The following is a 20,376-nucleotide window of genomic DNA, read 5'->3' as shown; positions in this document are numbered from 1 at the left end:
GATAGAAACCAAGCCCAGTGCCAGGAGAGAAGGAAAGTCAAATCAACCACACATCAGAGTTAGAAGCAGAGGCTCAGGCTGAGCCCAGCTTTGTTTCCCAATCTGAAAATGAAATGTAGTTAAAGGAGACAAGGTCTGGGTATGCCGTTCTCGTTGTGGTTTTCAGGCAGTTGTGGAAGATGAGGTGAGGGTAGCCACCTGGCCTGGGGAGCAGAGGTGCAGTGGGACTCGGGCAAGTCACTCCAAGGGACACTGGAAATGAAGGGACATTTGTGAACTGCCAAGGGCAGTGCAGGGGCGAGGCTTCTCGCCTCACAGGATCATGGCCAGCCCCCGGGGCATCAGCTTCTGCTTTATGGTGGGGTCTGCAGATGGAGAGTCCTTAACCTTCAGGATGACCTCATGGGCCTCCCGGGAGATGACCTCATGGGCCTCCCGGGAGAGGACCTCCCCCATTGCCACCTCCACACACTGCTGCCATGCAGCCAGCTTGGGTCGGTCTTAAAAGACTTGGCAGCCAGCACCCACGGGCTGTAGGGAGAAAGGGGTAGGGGTGGATGTGGATTGGTGAGGCCAAGGATGGCAGCATCTGCTTGATTTGGGGGCCGTAAAGCTCGAGAAGAGGTTTCCACACATAAGCACAGGCCAGGTGGGGGCGCATGAGCAGGACTTCGGTAACCACCCAGGCCCCCCGCCTAGCAGGTCCGCGCTGCCCACAGCACTCACATGCATCGGCTCCGTGATGGCTACCGGGTCAGCCAGGGAGATGTGGGGCCCAGCGAGAAAGGCCTTCTTCTGGAGGAACTTGTCTTCGAGCAGCTGCAGGGTTACATCCAACTCTGCCAGCGTGGCTGCCAGTGTCTCAGGAGATACCGGCTCACTCATGAACATAGGAAACATCATCTGGTGGGTGGGCAGGCAAAGCAGGGGTTTAGGGGCCAGCCCAGCCTTGGGGGCAGGAAGGTCAGTTCCCCCTTGCAGCTGCTTCCTGGTTCCCTACATCTTTCTTCCATGGCCTGGCCATGTCCGCAGGGAAATTCTCAAAGGACTCCCATTCCCAGAAATGTTCCTGCTTCCACGATCTCTGATTGCCTAAGCCTCAGGGGCATCTGACAGAATGACTCAAGGGACCTGAACAAGGAGTTTCATACTTTGTGGTGGGGGGCTGGCTTAGGAACCTCTTTCTTTTATAACATCTGTCCCCCTGAAGATAACATCGGTACCTCTGACAGTGTAAGTCATTAGGAGGATGGGCTTTTAAGGTCTCCACTCTGTCACTTATAAACTGGGTGACCGACAGCAAAATACTCTAATCCTCTGAACCTCAGTTTCCTCATCTATAATATAGGAATAAAAGTGACGCCCAGAAAGGGACAGTCCGTTGCCAGAGATGGCACTGCCAAGAAAAGACTAAGCCAAGCATAGAACCGATGTCTTCTGACCCAGTGAGCTACCAGGGACTAAGGAGGAGAGCCAGGAGGGAGTGGCGTCCAGGCTTCCGGGAGGAGGGCACTTTGGGGGGGAGGCCGTCTACAGCCTCAGGCTGGCAGAGCTGCCAGGGAGACACAGGGGATGGCGAGCCCGGGAGGGGGGCTTCGGGCTTTGTTTGGTAAGGTTGCTTGGGGGAGCCCGGGACACAAGAAAGGTAAAGAGGACCAGGATTATACACAAGCCCTGGCTTATGGCTTCAGTTTCCTCCGCATACAACAAGGTTGAGGGCATCAGCAGTCGCCCACTGGTGGCCTGGAGGCGCGCGCTGGGCTAATGACATTCCATTGGATACAGAGTTTTTGAAAATATAGATCAGTTGCTGACGTTTAAAAATGGAGACATTTCATAAAAAATCCAGATTTCTAGCTTCTTTTTAACATAAAGGGCGTGGGCCACACGGGGCCGGCATTCCTACCTGGTACCCCTGCCCGGTATCTAAGGCTGATGCTGGGGAGGAGCTGCTCCTTCAGGAGGGCACAATGGGCTCCCAGTCAGCCGAACACCACCGAGCCCACCTTTCTCCTGTATTATCTGCTTCGCCCTTGCAAGAGACTGCCCTGCATAGCCCTTCTGTTCTCATTGGGGGTTCCAAAGTTCTTGGGGTTTTAAAAAGTGTTTTTGTTCCTCTTTAAATATAAAAACCACAATAGGGTAATAAATAAATTCTGAATCATTCATATAATGAAATACTATAGAGTAGTTAAAAATGAATAAATTAGGTCCACCCATAGCAATATGGAAAAATGCAAGTCGCAGAATGCTAGGAGAGCATTTATGTAGAATTTTAAACACTGGAAGCAAAACTTGATTTTGCTAATGACTGCACATAAATGTAACAATGTATAAAATTGTGAACTGGAAGGACAACCAGACCCCAGAGGGAGGGTGGCCTCTCAGGAAGGAGTGAGGGCAACAAAGAGGCCTTTTGACTTTTGTCCTTTAATGTTTCTTTTTTATATAAGAAATGACAGGAGACAGAAAATAAAGCCCATGACCCAGAATTAGCCATACACTTTATTTATTTATTTATTTATTTATTTATTTATTTATTTATTTAGTGAGGAAGATCAGCCCTGAGCTAACATCCATGCTAATCCTCCTCTTTTTGCTGAGGAAGACCGGCTCTGAGCTAACATCTATTGCCAATCCTCCTCCTTTTTTTCCCCCAAAGCTCCAGTAGATAGTTGTATGTCATAGTTGCACATCCTTCTAGTTGCCGTATGTGGGACGCGGCCTCAGCATGGCCGGAGAAGCAGTGCGTTGGTGCGCGCCCGGGATCCGAACCCGGGCCGCCAGTAGCGGAGCGTGCGCACTTAACTGCTAAGCCACAGGGCCAGCCCAGACATACACTTTAAAACATGAGGAGTTCCACTTGTGATTCGGATACCGATAGTGACCAAGAAACACTGCTCCCACCATAACGACAGCACTGGAAAGAAAATAATCTTATTTTTCTTGAAAGGAAAATCAAAGAACAAAAAAAGAAACAACAAAGCCTAAACCTGTGCTGTCCGACATGGTAACCACAAGCCACAGGTGGCTACTGAGCTCTGGAAATGTGGCTGGTCCCAGCAGAGACGTGCTGTACATGTAACATACACGCCAGATCCTGAGGACTTAGGGCAAAAAAAAGAGTGCAAACTATTTCATTAATAATTTTTCTATTGATTACATATTAAAATGATAATTTTTAAAATGTTTAACTATGGTAAAAAACACATAACATAAAATTTACCATCTTAACCATTTTTCAAAATTTATTTCTTTTATTGAGGTCACATTGGTTTATTAACCATTTTTAAGTGTATAGTTCAATGGCATTAGGTAATTCACATTGTTGTGCAACCACCACCGCCATCCATCTCCAGAACTCCTTTCATCTTGCAAAATTGAAACTTTGTACTCATTAAATAGCAGCTTCTCATTCTCCCCTCCACCCAGCTCCTGGCAACCGCCATTCTACTTTCTGTCTCTAAATTTGACTATTCGAGGTATCTCATTTAAGTGGAATTTATACAGTATTTGTCTTTTTGTGACTGGTTGATTTCACTTAGCATAGTGTTTTTTCAAAGTTCATCTATGTTGTAACGTGTCAGAATTTCATTCCTTTTTCCGGCTGAATAATATTCCATTGTATGTATACACCACAGTTTGTTTATCCATTATCTGTCGATGGACACTGGGATTATTTCCACTTTTTGGATATTGTGAATAATGCTGTTATGAACATAAACAAATATGTCTTCAAGACCTTGCTTTCAATTATTGTGGGTATATACCCAGAAGTGGAATTGCTGGATCATTTAGTAATTCTTTTTCTTTTTTTTTTTTGAGAAGAAGATCAGCCCTGAGCTAACATCCGATGCCAGTCCTCCTCTTTTTGCCGAGGAAGATTGGCCCTGGGCTGACATCTGTGCCCATCTTCCTCTACTTTATATGGGACACCACCACAGCATGGCTTGATAAGTGGTGCGTCGGTGTGTGCCCGGGATCCGAACCTGTGTACCCTGGGATGCCAAAGTGGAGCCCGTGCACTTAACCGCTACGCCACTGGGCTGGCCCCTAGTAATTCTATTTTTAATTCTTTTGAGGAACCACCATACCGTTTTCCATAGCAGCTGCATCATTTGACATTCCCACCAACGGTGCACAAGTGTTCCAATTTCTTTGCATCCTCACCAACACTTGCTATTTTCTATTTTGTTTTGTTTTTCTTATATAAGAGCCATCCTAATGGGTGTGAAGTGGTATCTCATTGTAGTTTTAATTTGCATTTCCCCAATGATTAGTGATGCTGAGCATCGTTTCATGTGCTTACTGGCCAAAATGATTATATTTTGAACATTGAACTAAGTAAAATATATTCATTTCACCTGTTTCTTTACACTTTTAAAACTACATATGTGGTTCACTTTATGCTTCAATTGTGCAGCACTGGACTCAATGAACTAAATTCAAGAGGAGCACGAGCCTTTCCCAGGTAAGCCACTTTCATCCCTGGGGTCCAAGCAGGCAGGGGTGCCAGCCTGCCATCAGCGTAGGACTTTTCCACCTGAGCAGCAATGTGGGGAACTGAGGGCAGGGCCAAAAAGCAGAGAGAGATCAGAGTCGCAGTCGTAGTTGGTGTTTAGATTCCAAATCCCCAGGAGCAAGCGAGGGACCTGATCCCACCCTCAAGATACCTGAAACCACAGATGAACTGAAACTAACTAAAGCCACAACCCAGCCACCTCCTGATCAGCTGAAGAGATTAACCTCGTACTCTGGCTGCCTGACAGAGGAGAGCACAAGCCCCTTCTAGGGGGACTTATTGTGTACTTCGTCTCTACTCTTCTTTTATACATAATATCTGGCACACAATAATAAATTATAAGACATGCAAAGAAGGAGGAAAATATGACCCATAATCAAGAGAGTAAAGAATGACCAATAGAAACAGACCCACAGAGGACGCAGGTGTTGAAATTAGCTGACAAAGACTTTTAAGTAACTATTATAAATATGTTAAAGAATTTAGAGGAAAAGATGGATCAAATGGGTGAACAGATGGTGCATTTCAGCAGAGAAGTGGAAACTCTTAAAAAGGAAGCAAAAGGAATTTCTACAACTGAAAAATACATATCACAAATAAAGAATGTTTTAGATGATCTTAACAGTAACCTGGGCCCAAGTGAAGAAAGAATCAGTGAAGTCAAAATCAGGTCAACAGAAACTATCCAAACTGAAAAGAAGAATACAATGGTGCCTTAGCCCCTTTGGGGTGACACCCTCACTGAACCCCTCACCTTATGCCACAGGGTCCTGCAGCAGATTCTCCCCAGGGTTGTATGCTGCCATGCCGGGTACTCATCCACATGGGCGTGGGCCTGCAGGTCCTGAGGGCACCAGTGGTTGGGGACGTTATACTTGTGGGTCAGGTAGAGCAGGATGGCCACACTACAGGGGAAGGGAGGACATGATGGGTGGGGGGAAGGGACTGTGCTGGGGCTTTATACAGAGTCCCTTCTTTAATCTTCCTGACAATGTGCCAAAATATTTGCTTCATTTTCCGGACAAGGAAGCCAGGCATAGAACAGTGAAGGGACTTGCCCAGGGCACACAGCCTTTGGTGACAGAGCTGAGAGTCTTTCTGGGGCTAATACCCAAGCTCATCTCACCACCAGGCAAAATCCCACAGCAGAGCAACCTACCAAGTGTTCAGAGAGCCATGCCAGGTTTGTGACCAGAGAGTTTCTGATCAGAGAGCCAGAGAGAGCTTCCTGGAGGAGACGGCAACAAAGCTGAGCCTTAGAGAAGCTCCGTTCCTTCCAGCCTGCGTCCACTCTCATCATCTCGCACTCAGACCAGCCCAGATGGTCTGATAGCTAAAAAGGCTTTCCTGTCATCCCTTTGCTCTTTGTTCTTTGTCACCGCTTTGTTCTCCCTTGAGCATCCTGTAGGAAACACTGCGGTGCTGCAGGATCTGGGACAGCAGAACAGACAAGACCCCTGGAGCTCTCCTCCTGCCCTGAGTTGTGAGGGCTGCCATGGTGTTGGGTCAGGGATGGAGCTGGAAGGGCACTGGGAATGCATGATTAGGGGCCATAGCACCGACTTTCAGGAACTTGGGCTACCTCAAGGTCTGGGCAGCCCAGCCACAAGGGCAGAAAACCTCTGTCTCTGCCACGGGCCCATGTTCCCTGTTGGGAATCCTGCACCCACGCCCCAGCTTAACAACGCACTTGTGTGTGCAAGATACCCTGGGCTCCTTTTGCTCCCAGCTGATTGTTCAAGCCACCTCTGAGGAGGGCTGCAGGGCCCTGGGAGCCACCGACCTCCTGAGGGTGAGAGAAGACACAGAGAAATGCAGAGATTGCACACTGCCCCTGGCAGCTACCCACGGATGCTCCACGCTGGGCAACACAAGGACTCAGGCCAGTAGGGGGCAGCAGGAAGGAAGAATGGCACCTGCAGAATGTCAAAAGGATTCTCCAGAGGTGCCCCCCGTCTCGAGATTCCAGACACGAGTTCTACAGCTCCAGGGTCTCCTTGTTGTGGGAGGGGTGACTTAGGTGACAAAAGGGGCAGAACTGGTAAAACGCTGACTTTCCCTCAAGAGGTTTCCACTTCTTGGGAGCTGTTGTGATGTACAACATCCACGTGTCTGGTGGTCATCCCATGGGCCAGGCCACCCAGGGAAGCTGCAGCCCAGAGATGGAGCCACCGGGGAGCCCCGATGCCATGGGCCATCTCAATGCAAGTTTGGTCAGAGGGCTGCCCCAAGGGGGTGAAGCTGCCATCCCCTGCCCTGCCCTGTACCCCTGTCCCGGGGTGCTCCCCCCAACACCCACAGGATTGGTACAGAAGTAAAGCAGATGCTTGCTTTCCCGCCATCCCTGTGAAGTGGAACGTGAACAGGCAGGGGCCTGGTTCCAGCTGTGACTCTGTGCGACATTGGGCAAAAGACTCTTCATCTCTGAGGACTTTAGTTTCTTGTCTATAAAGTAGAGGATTCGGACAAGATGATTCCAGCAAGGTCTGGGAGCAGCCGTGGAGCCCTGGTTACCTCTCAGTCAAGGTGACGGCCCTATCTTTCAAGGCAGGCACCTTCTTCAAGGGGTTCACCTGGCAAAGTCGGCGCCGAGATGCTGGCCCACAGAGAGCCCGTCGTGGTGGGTGGTGGGAGGAAAGCCCTGAGCCCCGCATGGCCTGTGCCCATTCTCTGGAATGCCCAGGCCCCAATTTCACGGCTCTTCTCCAGCTCCCAGCTGCTCTCCGGCATGGCAAAGGCTGGCGGGGGCCTCGGGGGGAGGAGCGGGAGGCTGCTCTGCCAGACCGTGCAAAATAGACCTCGACATCTCTTGCCAAGTCCCCATGGGCATAACCTCCCCCCACAGCCCACCGCTCTGCAAAGAGCTCAAGATACAGGGCTGGTGCTCCAGCCGGGCCTTCACACGCTCCCTGCCCACCACCTTTGCACCATCACCAGCTTCACGAGCTCACATTCGGGCTGTCCCAAGCTGCAGGGGCAGGGTGGCTGGTCACCTGAGTGGGGCTCTGACTTCCTACAGTGCCGCTTTCCCTGTGCACTCTAAGGCAGGGGCACTAAACACAGAGAAGTGGCCTTTCCTGGTTCTATCTGTTTGCAACCAAGTTCTGCTGGCCCCTCTGTGTCCCCTTGCTCACCCTGCCCCGGGCACTGAGGACACAGCTGGCCCTGCCTCTAGGCTCTGCTGGAGCTGAAACAGTTGCATTCTTGTCCTACCCACAGCCCCCGAAAGTTGCAGCCCAGTGTCCCCTGGAACCCTGGCCTCTCCTTGAGTTTGTCTGAGATGTTTCTGCTGCTGCAGATGCAGCCAGAGAGAAGCTTGTGAAGGGCACTTAAGTCTCATTGCTGCGCTGCTCAACAGCCTCCAGTGGCTCCTCATTACCCCAGCATCAGATGGAAGCTCCTCAAAGCTGTACACAATCGCCTTAACCCTCCAGCCTCAACCACACCTGCCATCCTCCTTTCCCCTCCCTTCAGACTGCTCCATCACCAGGGACACCCTCCCTCCTTTCCTGGTGAAACACACCTCCCACTGCAGCGCTCTACTTGACAGCCTGGCTGGGCCATCCCCTTGTCCCCTGCCCTCTCCCCTGCCCCACACTCTGCAGAGGCAACCTCTGGGCAGGACAAGGGGGCAGTCCACAGAGGAAGCTGGGAGGAGAAGATGAGGCAGAGGATGGGGCAAAGGCAAATGGGCAGGCGAGGGCTGACCTGTGGGGGAGCGCTGGGTGGAAGGCTCAGGCCAGCAGAGTCGCCTTACCTGCCCCCAGCAATACACGCCTTCTGCTTCCCCATTACCCCCCAGCTGCCAGGCCTCGGCATGCCAGCTGTGTCCTTGGGGCCCTGCTAGAGAAACAGACCCTCCAGCTCAGGGTGCAGGGCTCACCACCCCCTGTGGTCCCCCTCCTGCTCCCAGCGCACACGTGGGGCGCCCCCTCCCAGCAGGAATAAGAGAGCCAGAGAACAAGGTAACTGAAGGCAAAGCAGGAGGAGAAGAGGAGGAGGGGCCAGAGGGGGCTCCAGTGCAGACTGGGCCAGCGCAGAGAGCAGGCCGGACAGTCCGGGCCCTGGGGCAGAATTTCAGCAATTGGGGCCACAAAGGAGGGACCGGACTCTGCCCCAGTCTCTATGCTCGGCCCCCTTAAGCCCTCGCCTCCTGCCCCATCTCTTTTTGGAGGTCCTCTATCCCTGCGCCCAGGTGCACCCCTTTCTGTTCCCCAGGTCTCTCCTCCTTTCCTCATGTTGTCGGCCCGTCCCCACCCCTTTATTCAGCCTCAGCTGAGCCTCGTCGTCTGTTCCAGGGACAGAGCAGAGTTTGGGGAATTCCCGAATCTCAGATCTTCCCTGTGGCTCAGCTTTTTCAGTGATGGCCCCAGGAAGGGGGTGGCCGGAGAGGGGCCCCTTAAGCCATGTTTGGCCTCCCTGTCCTCCTGGATCTTTCAGCTCCCCAGACCCTGGCAGGGCCCGCCTTTGAGCAGCTCCACGGTGCACAGCTCGAAGGGGATGCCGTTCTTCTCGGGGAAGATGTAGACGGCGCAGCAGGGCTGGGACACCAGGTCCAGGCAGAGCTCCAGGCCCATGGCGGGGGCGGTGGGGACAGCGGGACCAGAAGAACAACCCAAGGGACACGGTGAACGCGAGCGCTGGCACGCGGAACCCGACCAGGACGCATGGTCGCGCCCCCCACACGCCGCTCCCCATTGGGCGGCCCCGGGTGCCCAGGCACTTTGGTTCACTCCTCGGCCTGGGGCGTGTCTGAGGGGCTCAGGGCCTGGCGACCCATGGGGCAACCGGATGGTCGCCCCTCGGAGAGTCTCGCCAAGGACCCCCAGTCCCAGTCCTCTTGTGACTGGCTCATTTCACTTGGCCTAATGTCTTCAAGGTTCATCCATGTTGTAGCGTGTATCAGAATTCCCTATGGTCGCCATTTTACAGATGAGGAAATTGAGGCGTGCAGTGATTACAGAACCAGAAAGTCTGGCTCCAGAGTCCATGCTCTTAGCCCCACGCTCCAGAGATCCTGGTGCTGGCAGGTGGCAAGGCCTCAGGGCTTGTGTTCAGTGTCTGTGGTAACTCCCTTCTCTCCATTCGCACGCCCTGGAATTCCACAGCCTTGGCTCCTGCTCTAGAGCCCAGCGCCTCCATCACATTCCCGGGGTTTGTACCTTCTCTGCTCTGGGCCTCTGTTTCTCCATCTGTATAATGATGGGCAGAGATTCAGCAATCTCACTTCCGGGCATATAGTCAAAGGAAATGAAAACAGGTTGCTGAAAAGGTATTTGCACCCCCACGTAGACTGTAGCAGTAATCACGATAGCCGAGATATGGAAACAACCTAAGCGTCTGTCAGTGGGTGAATGGGTAAAGAAGATGTGGGATATATATATACAATGGAACACTATCAGCCACGAGAAAGAAGGAAACCCTGCCCTTTGCAATAACATGGATGGACCTTGAGGCCATTACACTAAGTGAGGCAAGTCAGTCGGAGAAAGACCCGTACTGCATGATGTCACTTATGTGGAATCTAAAAAAGCCAAACTCATAGAAACAGAGAGTCGAATGGTGGTTACCAGGGGCTGGGGGTTGGGGAAATTGTGGAGATGTTTTTTGAGGGTACAAACTTGCAACTAGTAGATAAATAAGTTCTGCAGATCTAATGCACACCATAATGATCATAGTCAACAATATCATATTTAAACTTCACAGTTGCTAAGAGACTAAATTTTCATTCTCACCACAAAAAAGAAATGATAATTATGTGACGTACTAGAGCTGTTAGTTAATCATATTGTGACACATAAATGTATCAGGTCAACACGGTTGTATACCTTAAACTTACAATACATCAATTATATCTCAATTTTTTAAATAAAGAAAATAAATAAAATGATAGGGAGGCCAGTGCCCTCCAGGACCCTTGCAGGTCACCACCCTGGACTCACCTGCTGAGCCTCAAGTCCAGGCCGGCTCCTTGGACCCCCCCCCAGGACCCCCAGAGCCTACCACCCGGCTGGGCAAATGGTGTCAGTGCCATGTGTCGTTTCCTAAAACAAGTCCAACTGCAAATGCATCAGCAGGGCCATAATTTTTTCTACACAGGAGGGAACACTTCTGCAAAGAAGGTGAAGGATGGTGATAACGACTTTTAACTGAAAAAAAAAAAATGTTGACGGAAGACGAGAAATTCAGATTTCCATGTAGAAGTTTTAAAAAGGATCTGGATACTCAGAAGAGGCAGCGGCCACCCTCTCCCCACCTCCCGCTGACCCCAGTCAGCACCCAGGGAGGAGTGGAGCAGGACCCTGGTCTAAGGCTCAGCCTCAGTCTTGAAGGCTCAAAACCTAATTAGGTCCATATTCCAGGACTGATCCTTTTCTTAGGGCCTGACTCACATGAACCGAGTCACAAGAGACTGACGGATTCATTAATTTATAGAAAAAACGATAAAGGCCATTTAGAGAGAATGCCCCCAACCATTGCTCAGAGCGCTCTTTGAAGAGCGGTCTCCCAGAAAGCCTGGTCGGGGCAGAGGGAGAGCAAAGGGAGCCAGACGGCCTGCAAAGCACCTTCCAACTGAGGCTGTGCAGAGTCGAGAAGACCTTCTGCGTTAGTTCTCTATTGCTACATGACAAAGAACCACAAACGTAATGGCTTAAGACAACACACACTATCTCACCCTTTCTGTGGGTCAGCGGTGTGGGCACGGCTTAGCTGGGTCCTCGGCAAGGCTGCAGTCCAGGTGTCAGCCAGGGCTGGGTTCTCATCTGAGACTCAACTGGGGAAGGATCCACTTCCAAGCTCACTCGGGTTGTGGCAGAATTTACTTCCTTGTGGTTGTAGGGCTGAGCGTCCTGGCTTCTTACTGGCTGTCAGCTGGAGGCCACTCTCAGCTCCTTGCCACATGGACCTCCTCACATGGTTGCTTACTTCTTCAAAGCCAGCAAGGAGAGCCAGAGCCAGAGCCAGTCTGCTAGCAAGATGGCGTCTCATGTAATCTCAGAAGCAGCATGCCATCACCCTTGCCGTATTCCATTGCTTAGAAGCAGGTCACCCTGGCCACACTGAAGGGCAGGGGATTATACACTGATGTGACTAGAAGAAGGGGAGATCACTGGGTCAGCTTAGAGTCTGGCCCCCACGCCTTCCAAGGGCAGGAGGGCTTCATGACCTGCAACCCGTGCAGTTGCCTTGCGCTTAGAAGGGCCCCACACTTGCTTTAATGCTTTGCTATTGCCGTCTAGAAATTCCTAATAAATTTTGAATAAGGGGCCCCTCGTTTTCACTTGTAGCCAGTCCTGTCCAAAGAGTCCAGAGAGCTCACAAGGCTGGACGGGGCACCGGCTGCTCTGGGCAGTGATGGGAGCACTGACTGTGAGCTGTTCTGCCCTCCAGGCCCTCTCCTAGGACCAGAACCTTCCCTGCGGCATCTCGCATTCTCGACATTTCAACTGTTACCATCTTTGGCAGGGAACGTGGGTACGCTCAAATTTCCTCAGGAAAAAACATGTTTTCCCTTTGAAGAGATACGTGGCCCAGCTGCTTCCTTCTCCCACTGTGGTCCTTGCAGCAGCAGCAGCAGCCTTGCCCATGAGCTTGTTAGAAATGTAGAATCTCGGGCCCCGCCCCCAAACCCCAGACCAACATGTGTGTTTCTAGGAATTGTCCCATTTCATCTAGGTTCTCTAATTTGTTCACATACAACTGTTCACAGTATTTCCTTATAATCCCTTGCACTCCTGTAAGATCAGTAGAGATGTACCCACTTTCACTCCTGATCTCAGTGGTTCAAGTCTTATTTTTTTCTTGGTCATTCTTAGCTAAAAGTTTGTCCATTTTGTTGATCTTCTCAAAAGTCCAAGTTTTGGTTTCATTGATTTTTCTCTATTGTTAATCTATTCTCTATTTCTTTTATCCCCACGCTAATCTTTATCCTTTCTTTCTTCTGCTGGTGTTGGGTTTGATTGGCTCTTTTTTTTCTAGTTCTTAAGGTGTCAAGTTAGGTTACTGACTTGAGATCTTTCTTCTTTTTTAATATAGGTGTTTGCAGCTATGAATTTCCCTCCTGGTGCTGCTTCTTCTGGGTCCCATAAATTTTGGTGTGTCGTGTTTTTGTTTTCATTTGTTCAAGATGCTTTCTAACGTCACTTGTGATTTCTTCTTTGACCTATTGGTTGTTTAAGAGTGTGTTGTTTAATTTTTAGATATTTGTGAATTTTCTAGTTTTCCTTCTGTTATTGATTTCTAGTTTCATTCCATTGTGTTCAGAGAACATACCTTGTATGATTTCCATCTGTTTAAATTTATTGGGATTTATTTTATGGCCTAACATATGTTCTCTCCTGGAGACTATTCCATGTGCACTTGAGAAGAATGTTTATTCTGCTGTTGTTGGGTGGAGGGCTCTGTATATATCTGATAGGTCCAATTGGGTTATAGTCTTTCAAGTCCTCTATTTCCTTGATGATCTTCTGTCTCGTTATTCTATACATTATTGAAAATGAAGTATTGAAGTCATCAACTATTACTACTGACAATTAATCACATTTAACCTTTAATTTTTAAAGTCTTTTGGGAAGCTGGGAGGGCCCATGAGCACCACCCCTTCCCACATCAGGCCCTATGCTCACCCCAACTGTCCCAGGCTCAGCAGCAGTGGTGGCTGTTCCAGTTCTTTATTAGACAAAGAAACAGGGTTGTTTTCAGCATCTCCCCTAAGAAGGAGGCTCAGAGGGCTGAGCCCGCCAGGCCCTGCAGGATGGGCTGCTTCTACTTGAACTTCTGCAGCAACTCACAGATCCTCGCCTTGACCGTGGGATCCAACGTTGAACAGTCCCACTCTGCCAGCTTCACCAGCCGGTCATGGGCCTCCCAGAAGAGGCCAGAGCCAATGGCCAGCTCCACCCTCATGCGCCACTCGGCCAGCTTGGAGCTGTTGAGGAAGACGTTATGGTTGCCCCCCATGGGCTGTGGATAGACAAAGAGGAAGGAGTGGTCAGCCCGAGGACCAGCACCACCTGGGTCCCCTCCTACAGCCTCAGGGACTCTCCCTATCTACGTCGGCACAGAGTGAGTCTGCTGACCCCCGAGGCCTGGGCAAGGGGTCCCAGGCTGTGTCATAGATATGGGGTGGGGATGGAAGATCTGGAATCTCCCAGGGTTCTTCGTCTTGAACCAAGGGGACTTGAATCCCTCTCCGAGGGAACCCCTGGCCCAGGTGGGTCCCATCTCTCCATCAAGAAACCTCGCATAGGTCCTGCCTTCTTCCAGGGAAACCCCTCGTCCCCAGATGAGGGTGGGAGGAATTCGGTTATTTTTCCCGCACGTTGAACCTCCCTACGTGATCAAGCACAGGGACTGGGATGGGAGATCCAGCAGGCAGCCTACGAAACACGTACCCAAGAGTTTGGGATGCCCAAAATGGATGAATGTGGGTGAAAAGTAAGGGGGGGGCGGCGTGAAACGTAGGGGACTGCACCACCTGGGACAGAAAAACTGGACTGGTTTTTCCTGGTGCTGGTCTGCACTGCACACTGACCAGGGACCAAAGTGGCCACTTTGCACATTGAACAGAGGTGATGCGATGCTGGCCTCTCAAGACGTTGGCCAGGGTCTAAACTGGCCATCCTGCACACTAGCGAGGTCAGAACTGGCCACCCCTCCCTGCACGTAGAAACCACATAAATGCCCCACACCCAGGTCTGCCCCCAAAGGCACAGTGGATGCCCCTCAGACCCAGAGCCCGGGAAGCTGCTCTGTACAGCTATCTGTCTGCAGCTCTGGGACAGAGGCACTTCAGCCAGAAGGACACTTTGGAAGCCTCTGGTCACCTCCTGGAGAGTCCAGCGGGAGGAGGAGGCATCCGGGATCCTGGCTGACTGACCAGAGATGCTGTGTTCTTCTCCCTATCCCAGGCTCGCCCTCTAGCTCCTCCCACGCCGAGGATCTTTGTGAAGCGTGGATGACCATGACCCTCCCTGGGTCAAGCCTTCTGTGTTTCCTGTGGCCGTGATCAAGTCCAAGCGCCCAGACCTGGCTCCCACAGCCCCCGTGTCTCCCCCTTCCCCAGCCTGTCCTCAGGCTACAGCCCCACTGGCCACAGAGGAGTCCCCATTCTGCCCCACCCCCACCCCGCTCCACACCTGCATCATCTCCATCAGGGCCACCAAGTCGGCCAGGGAGATTTGGTTCCCTGTGATGAACATTTTGTCCTGCAGAAACTTCTCCTCGAAGAGCTGCAGGTTGTTCTTCACCTCTGCCAGCATCTGCTCTGTCTTCTCAGCTGGAACCTCCTCACCTGTGATCATCGGGATCAGCAGCTGGCCAAGGTAGGGGAGAGGAGGGAAGAGGAGGCTGCACCCCAGTCCCATCCGACCCTCCAGGCCTCAGTACCCTTGTCTGCTGGAGAGGTGTTGCACAGAACCAAGGATGTAAAGTGGTTTCACCTCTTTTAGCAGTTCTGGTTGGCAGAAGTTGCCTGGGGCCATTGTTCAGAAGGATTTTGAGATCCCAGCAGGAAAGAATCCTGTGATTGATTAGTGATGTCTGTCACAGGCACAGGCTAAGAAGTATGGGCACATATACTGGTTGTCATCTTGAAACTTGGTGGTCTCTGTGGGCCCTTCGACTTGAGTAACACCAGCCCCCCCGGGTGCCTTCCCCTCCCTTTACAAGGCTCTTCCATACCCAGTGGTTCACTCCACACTTCCAGCAGCTCTGCAAGGCAGATACGAGAGGGAAATGGGGCTCAGGGTGGGGGGACGCTTGCTGGAGCTCACGAAGGGTCAGCCACAGCCGTGGCCCCACACACCTTGATCCAGAGTATCTTCCTCATGGGCAGCTGGATGGCTGTGTGCTGCCAGGCCATGAACTCGTCCACGCGGGCGCGCGTGTGCAGGTCTGGCGGGTACCAGTGCGAGGGTGCGCTGTACTTGCGGCACAGGTAGAAGAGGATGGCCACGCTGTGGAGAGGGCAGGTCAGGGCACCGCTCTTGCCATCCCCAACACTGCTACAGCGACCACCCCAGGGTGGCTTTGGCCCAGGGGGGGCCTCCAGCCACAGGCCCCCTCCACCTGACATTCTCCTGAGGGAGGATGACCCCAAAGGGCCCCAGGAAGGTAGTCAGCGCACCAGTCAGCCAGGGCAGGGAGGAAGGCCTGCAGGGCGAGTGGAGTTGGCGGCTGGTGTCAGGAAGGGCAGTCCAGACGGGAACAACAAGTGCGGAAATACAGGGGTAAGAGGGAGTGCGGTAAATCTGGAGAAAGGAGTCGGTGAGTGTGAACGGGGTGGGGGGGGACCGGTGGGAGAGAGCCAGAGACGCTGGGGAGGCCACACAGGGATGTCCTCAGAGATGCAGGAGAATATGGACTTAATCCTCTAGGTTAGGGGTTGTGTAAGCAGGGGGATGAGAAGATCCACCTTGAAATTTAGAAGAATCCCTCTGTTGCGGGATGGGGGTGAGCCAGAGGGGGCAGAAGCTCAACATGGATGGCGGTGGCCGCATCCATGCCACCCAACGCCCAAGCAAGGGGTGTTGGGGTCTGGGGAGGGCAGGGGCCATGGGAGTCAGGGATGGTGCAGACTGGGGGCACACTTTGGAGAGGATGTCCCAGAGCTTGCCGTCGGCTGGTGGGGAGAGGGAAAGGAGGAACTCAGGACACGGGCATTTGAGGTGCCTGGGACATCTGGGGACCCAGAGTGTCCTGAGCCAGAGTCTGATATGACATCAAAGTTCGAGGAGCAGGCGGGGTCCCTGGGCAGAGTCAGCACGTGAGAAGGGAGCAGAGACAGGTGGAGGGAGAGGAAGAGAAGGAGCGGCCCGGAGGGAGGTCGGGGGCCCAGAGGCCCAGCTCTACCAGAAGAGGAACACGGCTGAGAGATCATGGAGGGAAATCCTAAATCCTGAATCAGCTCAGCTGATCCCACAGTAACCCTGCAAGGTGGGTGCCAGTGTGTTCCCTACCGGCATCTGGGGAAACTGAGGCTCAGAGATACAACTGACTTGCCAAAGACACACAGCCCATGAGAGGTAGGATCGGGGTTTGACCCCAGCTGCCGCTCTCAACATCCTGGCACAGCTGGTGACCTTGGCCAGGTGGGGCAGGGGACTGGGGGCGCTGAGGGAAGAGAGTGAATTGTCAGCAAGGGGATGAGATGTCTCCAGCCACTGAGGGAGGCTGGAGAGGCAGGCAGAGGCTTGCCCTGCTGGCCCAATGCCCCAGCCCATTCTGTGACCTCTGGGAGCACCCCCCTTGGTGGCCAGTCCCTGGGTCATGACTGCTCTGGGCAGACCTGACAGTGGCTCCCAGGCCCACTGGTTCCTCCTGGCTTGTCTGCAGCCTGCGCCCCTCTTCTCCAGCCCACCACCTCCACCTCTACACTCTCTGTGTCTCTTTGTCCTGCACCTTGAGGTTGGGGCCCCCAGCGCTTATTCCCTGACATCAGCCCTCCTGGCCCCCACTCTGGGAGCACTGGGGCCAAAGGGGTCCACACCAGCATGTTCTCGAACACCTCCTGTCCCCAGAGCAGACCAGAGCTTGCTGTGACTGGGGGAGCCCCATCTCCGGGGAAAGGCACCCCGCTGGCATCACAGTCCCTGGATGACCTGGAGTGGGCATCTGGCCTTCCGTCTGCCCGGCACCCTTCCCCCTACTTTTCCCACAGGGACGTCCCCCACCATCTTTAATCGAGTGATTCTGGTAGAGTGGCTGGCAGTCACAGGTCCCAGTGCCCCGGCCAGTGAGTGGTCCACGGGTGAGGGGGTGACTCAGCCTGGGCCCATCCATGTCCTTCCCAGGGAACTTCAGATCACCTGAGAAGGAGAGGTTGCTCTTTGCCCAAGGACCAGGTGCCCTGAAGATCAGCTACAGGGCTACCATTGGCCGTGACTATACAGAGAACACTGAGAGGAGGAGGCTGACGCACCCACAGAGAAGCCGATGGGTGAGATGGGTGGAGAAGAGCATCAGCACCAGAGTAGCCAGGCCCTGACTCCCCTGGCTTGTCACACCCGCCAATGAACCCAAACTAGCGGAGCTGGGTTTTTGCCATTTGCAGCCCCTGTCCTCAGCCCCTCACTCAGTGCTCTGATAGACACACCTGGGCAGAGGCTGGAGAGGATGGGGAGGGGCAGGTCATTGGAAAAGGGGGTGGGTTCACCAGGCAGGGAGAAGGCCCAGGACTGGGAGCTGGGAGGGAAGAGACCACCAGAGTGAGAACACGGCATAATCAGAAGGCCAAGTCCAGAGGGAAGGAGGTTGGGGCCCTGCTCTGGAGAGAACACCGAAGGTGTAGCTGGACAACCATTTGCTGAAGAGACTGGGCTCGGGATTTCTGGATCCAGTCAACCATTTCAGCAGAAACCCTGCCAGCTTGGGCTCAGAAGGGGACAGAGACGAGGTGAAAGGAAGGAAGGCTGTCGGACTTCTGTGAGATGGGCTGACGGAGCTATTCAACTGCAAATGTGTTAGCCTTCAAGGAAAGGGAAGGATGCCCCCCTGATAGGCCCGGAGGACGGAGCATGGAGTCAGACAGGATGATTCTCAAGCCTTAATACCTACTGGAATCTGCCCTGCTAGGTTTCAGGCTCCCTTGGGATGATGAGCCCCTTTTTCCTTCCTATTTCTCTGTTTTGGAGTGGGGATGTCCATCCGATGCCTGGACCCCCAGCGCATTTCGGAAGCAGGGTAACGTGCCGTCTGGTTTCACAGGTTCACAGATGAAGGGGAATTTTGACCCAGGATGAATCATCCCTTGACTTGCACCCATACCTGATTTGGAGGATTTAGATGATGGCATTTTGGACTTACAGTTGATGTTGGAATGATTAAGACTTTTGGAGATGTTGGATGAGGTGAACGTATTTTGCACATGAGAAGGATGTGAATTTCAGGGGATCAGAAGGCAGGCTGTTATGGGTTGAACTGTGTCCACCCAAAAAGATGTTGAAGTCCTAGCCCCCAGTATTTAAGAATGTGACCTTATGTGGAAATAGGGTCTTAACAGAGGTGACATAGTTAAAATGAGGTCATTAGGGTAGACTCCAATCCAATATGACTGGCGTCCTTATAAAAAGGGGAAATTTGGACACAGAGACACGCACAGAAGGAAGGCAATGTGAAGAGACGCAAGGAAATGATGGCCTTCTACCAGCCAAGGAACGCCTGAGGCTACCAGAACCTAGGAGAGAGATCTGGAAAAGATCCTTCCCAGTCCCTTCATGAGGAGCATGGTCCTACCCACACCTTGATTTCGGACTCCTAGCCCCCGGAACTGTGAGACAACACATTTGTGTTGTTCTAAGTCACCCAGCTGGTGGTATTTTGTTATTTTCCAACCAGCCCTTGGAAAGTACCAGGCCGTGGGCCACCCAGACCTCCATGGGCCACTTGGGAGATATACTTCAAAATTATGGGACCAGCTGTGAAGCAGTCTGGAAAACAATCAACCCTGTATCTTGCCAAACCTCTAGATCCAACAACCAGGAAATACAGGGACAGAAACTCATGTTACAAGACACCATGAAGATGCAACCAGCAGAATTCAGACTGTGCGAAACTCCACAGGAAAAAGGACCTGGTTTCTTCAACCACAACAAACATGCAAAGGGGAAAGGTGGGGCGTGGAGGGGGCTGTGGATTAAAAGAGACTTAAGAGACAGATCAGCTAGTTACGGTACTTGCCGCTTATCCGGACCCTGATTCAAATGCACAAACTGCAAAGAAAACGTTTATGAGATACTCAGAGACTTTTTAAATACGAACTGGATATTTGATGATATCCAGGAATCGTTGTTAATTTTATTAGGTGTCAACATGGTATCGTGGTGGTGCTTTTTTTTTTCTTTTAAGAGCCCTTATCTCTTAGAAGTACATTCCTAAACATTTACGGATGAAATGATGGGGTGGCCGGGAGGCAGGGGAACAGAGCGGCGCACAGATGATGCGAAATGGGCTCCTGAGTGGACACAGTTGCAGCTGGGTGGGGGACCCTGGGGGCTGGTTATACTCCTCATCGGTTAGGATTTGTTCTACTCTAGTGTAAGTGTGAAATTTCCCATAGTAAAAAGATAAATAAGCGCCAGCAGGTTGGCTCTGGCTGAATCTCTCAGGAGGAGCAGGGACGGGTGGCCGGACCCTGGGGAGGACTGCTACCTTTCAGATAAGATGAACTTTCCATCTTTGAGGCTGGGCAGCTTCCTCAGGGGGTTGATCTCGATGTATTCCTTGCTGTGGTGGTGGCCTGAGAGGGGCAGGAAAAGTCTGAGGCTGCTGGCACCTCAGGGGAGAGATCGTCTCCCAGAGGCAGAAGTGCCTCTCTCTCCATTTTCTCAAAAAGGGGAAACTGAGGGCCAGAGGACCCCATGGCTCGCCCCAGGTCAGAGAGAAAGTCAGTGGCAGAACAGCGACCAGGATCAGGACTCCTGTCCCCACCCCAGGCGGGGTGACCCAGACAACCCTTTGGCTCACAGAAGCTGGAGGCCTCCAGCCCCATCCCCAACTCTGGGCCTGAAGCCACAGCCTGGGAATCACCAGAAGCCCTAAAAGCCTGGGTCCCAGCCCCAGCCCCATAGCCCCCTCCAAGCGGAGCAGGGCAGCTGGCAGCCCCAGATCCAGCACACAGCTGGAATCCAAAGGGAGCCTTTCATATGCAACCAAGCCAAGGTGGGGGCAGGAGTTTTAACTCTTCGCTGACCAGCTGCCCCCCTTGGAAACATTTCCGGGGGCTCCACTCACACCCCATGAGATTCTGGAGCTCCCCTGTCTCCTCCTCTATGTTCTAGGGGCTCCTGCCTCTGCACGTTGAACTTTTAGAGCCTCCTCCATGCTTGGGGCGGTGTTGGAGACAGGTGTCCTGA

At 52.4% G+C, this 20,376-nt stretch overlaps 2 protein-coding genes across 2 annotated transcripts; both read right to left on the bottom strand.

Moving 5' to 3' along the window:
• Positions 1–424: 424 nt before the first annotated feature.
• LOC131398428 (glutathione S-transferase theta-3-like) lies at positions 425–9,099 on the bottom strand. Its single transcript, XM_058531929.1, has 2 exons — positions 8,988–9,099; positions 425–531 (listed from the first exon to the last, which is right to left on the bottom strand). The coding sequence occupies exons 1-2, from the start codon at positions 9,097–9,099 to the stop codon at positions 425–427; spliced, it is 219 nt and encodes a 72-aa protein (XP_058387912.1).
• A 4,000-nt stretch (positions 9,100–13,099) lies between these two features.
• Positions 13,100–14,893, bottom strand: LOC131398427 (glutathione S-transferase theta-4-like). Its single transcript, XM_058531928.1, has 2 exons — positions 14,662–14,893; positions 13,100–13,486 (listed from the first exon to the last, which is right to left on the bottom strand). Exons 1-2 carry the CDS (start codon positions 14,887–14,889, stop codon positions 13,289–13,291), a joined length of 426 nt encoding a protein of 141 aa, XP_058387911.1. The 5' UTR covers positions 14,890–14,893; the 3' UTR covers positions 13,100–13,288.
• Positions 14,894–20,376: the final 5,483 nt, after the last annotated feature.

Source organism: Diceros bicornis, chromosome 35 (genome assembly GCF_020826845.1).
Source record: "Diceros bicornis minor isolate mBicDic1 chromosome 35, mDicBic1.mat.cur, whole genome shotgun sequence".
NCBI classification, from domain to species: domain Eukaryota; kingdom Metazoa; phylum Chordata; class Mammalia; order Perissodactyla; family Rhinocerotidae; genus Diceros; species Diceros bicornis.
The sequence above is the reverse complement of the archived record's forward strand: the minus strand, read 5'-3'. Positions and strand labels throughout refer to the sequence as shown.

Coding starts and splice junctions, on each gene's coding strand:
- LOC131398427 (XM_058531928.1), bottom strand. CDS start 14,889: ATGGGACTGGGGTGCAGCCTCCTCTTCCCTCCTCTCCCCTACCTTGGC. Junction 13,487..14,661: donor CCCTGATGGAGATGATGCAG/GTGTGGAGCGGG, acceptor GTCTATCCACAG/CCCATGGGGGGCAACCATAA.
- LOC131398428 (XM_058531929.1), bottom strand. CDS start 9,099: ATGGGCCTGGAGCTCTGCCTGGACCTGGTGTCCCAGCCCTGCTGCGCC. Junction 532..8,987: donor CACCGTGGAGCTGCTCAAAG/GCGGGCCCTGCC, acceptor TTCTCCCTACAG/CCCGTGGGTGCTGGCTGCCA.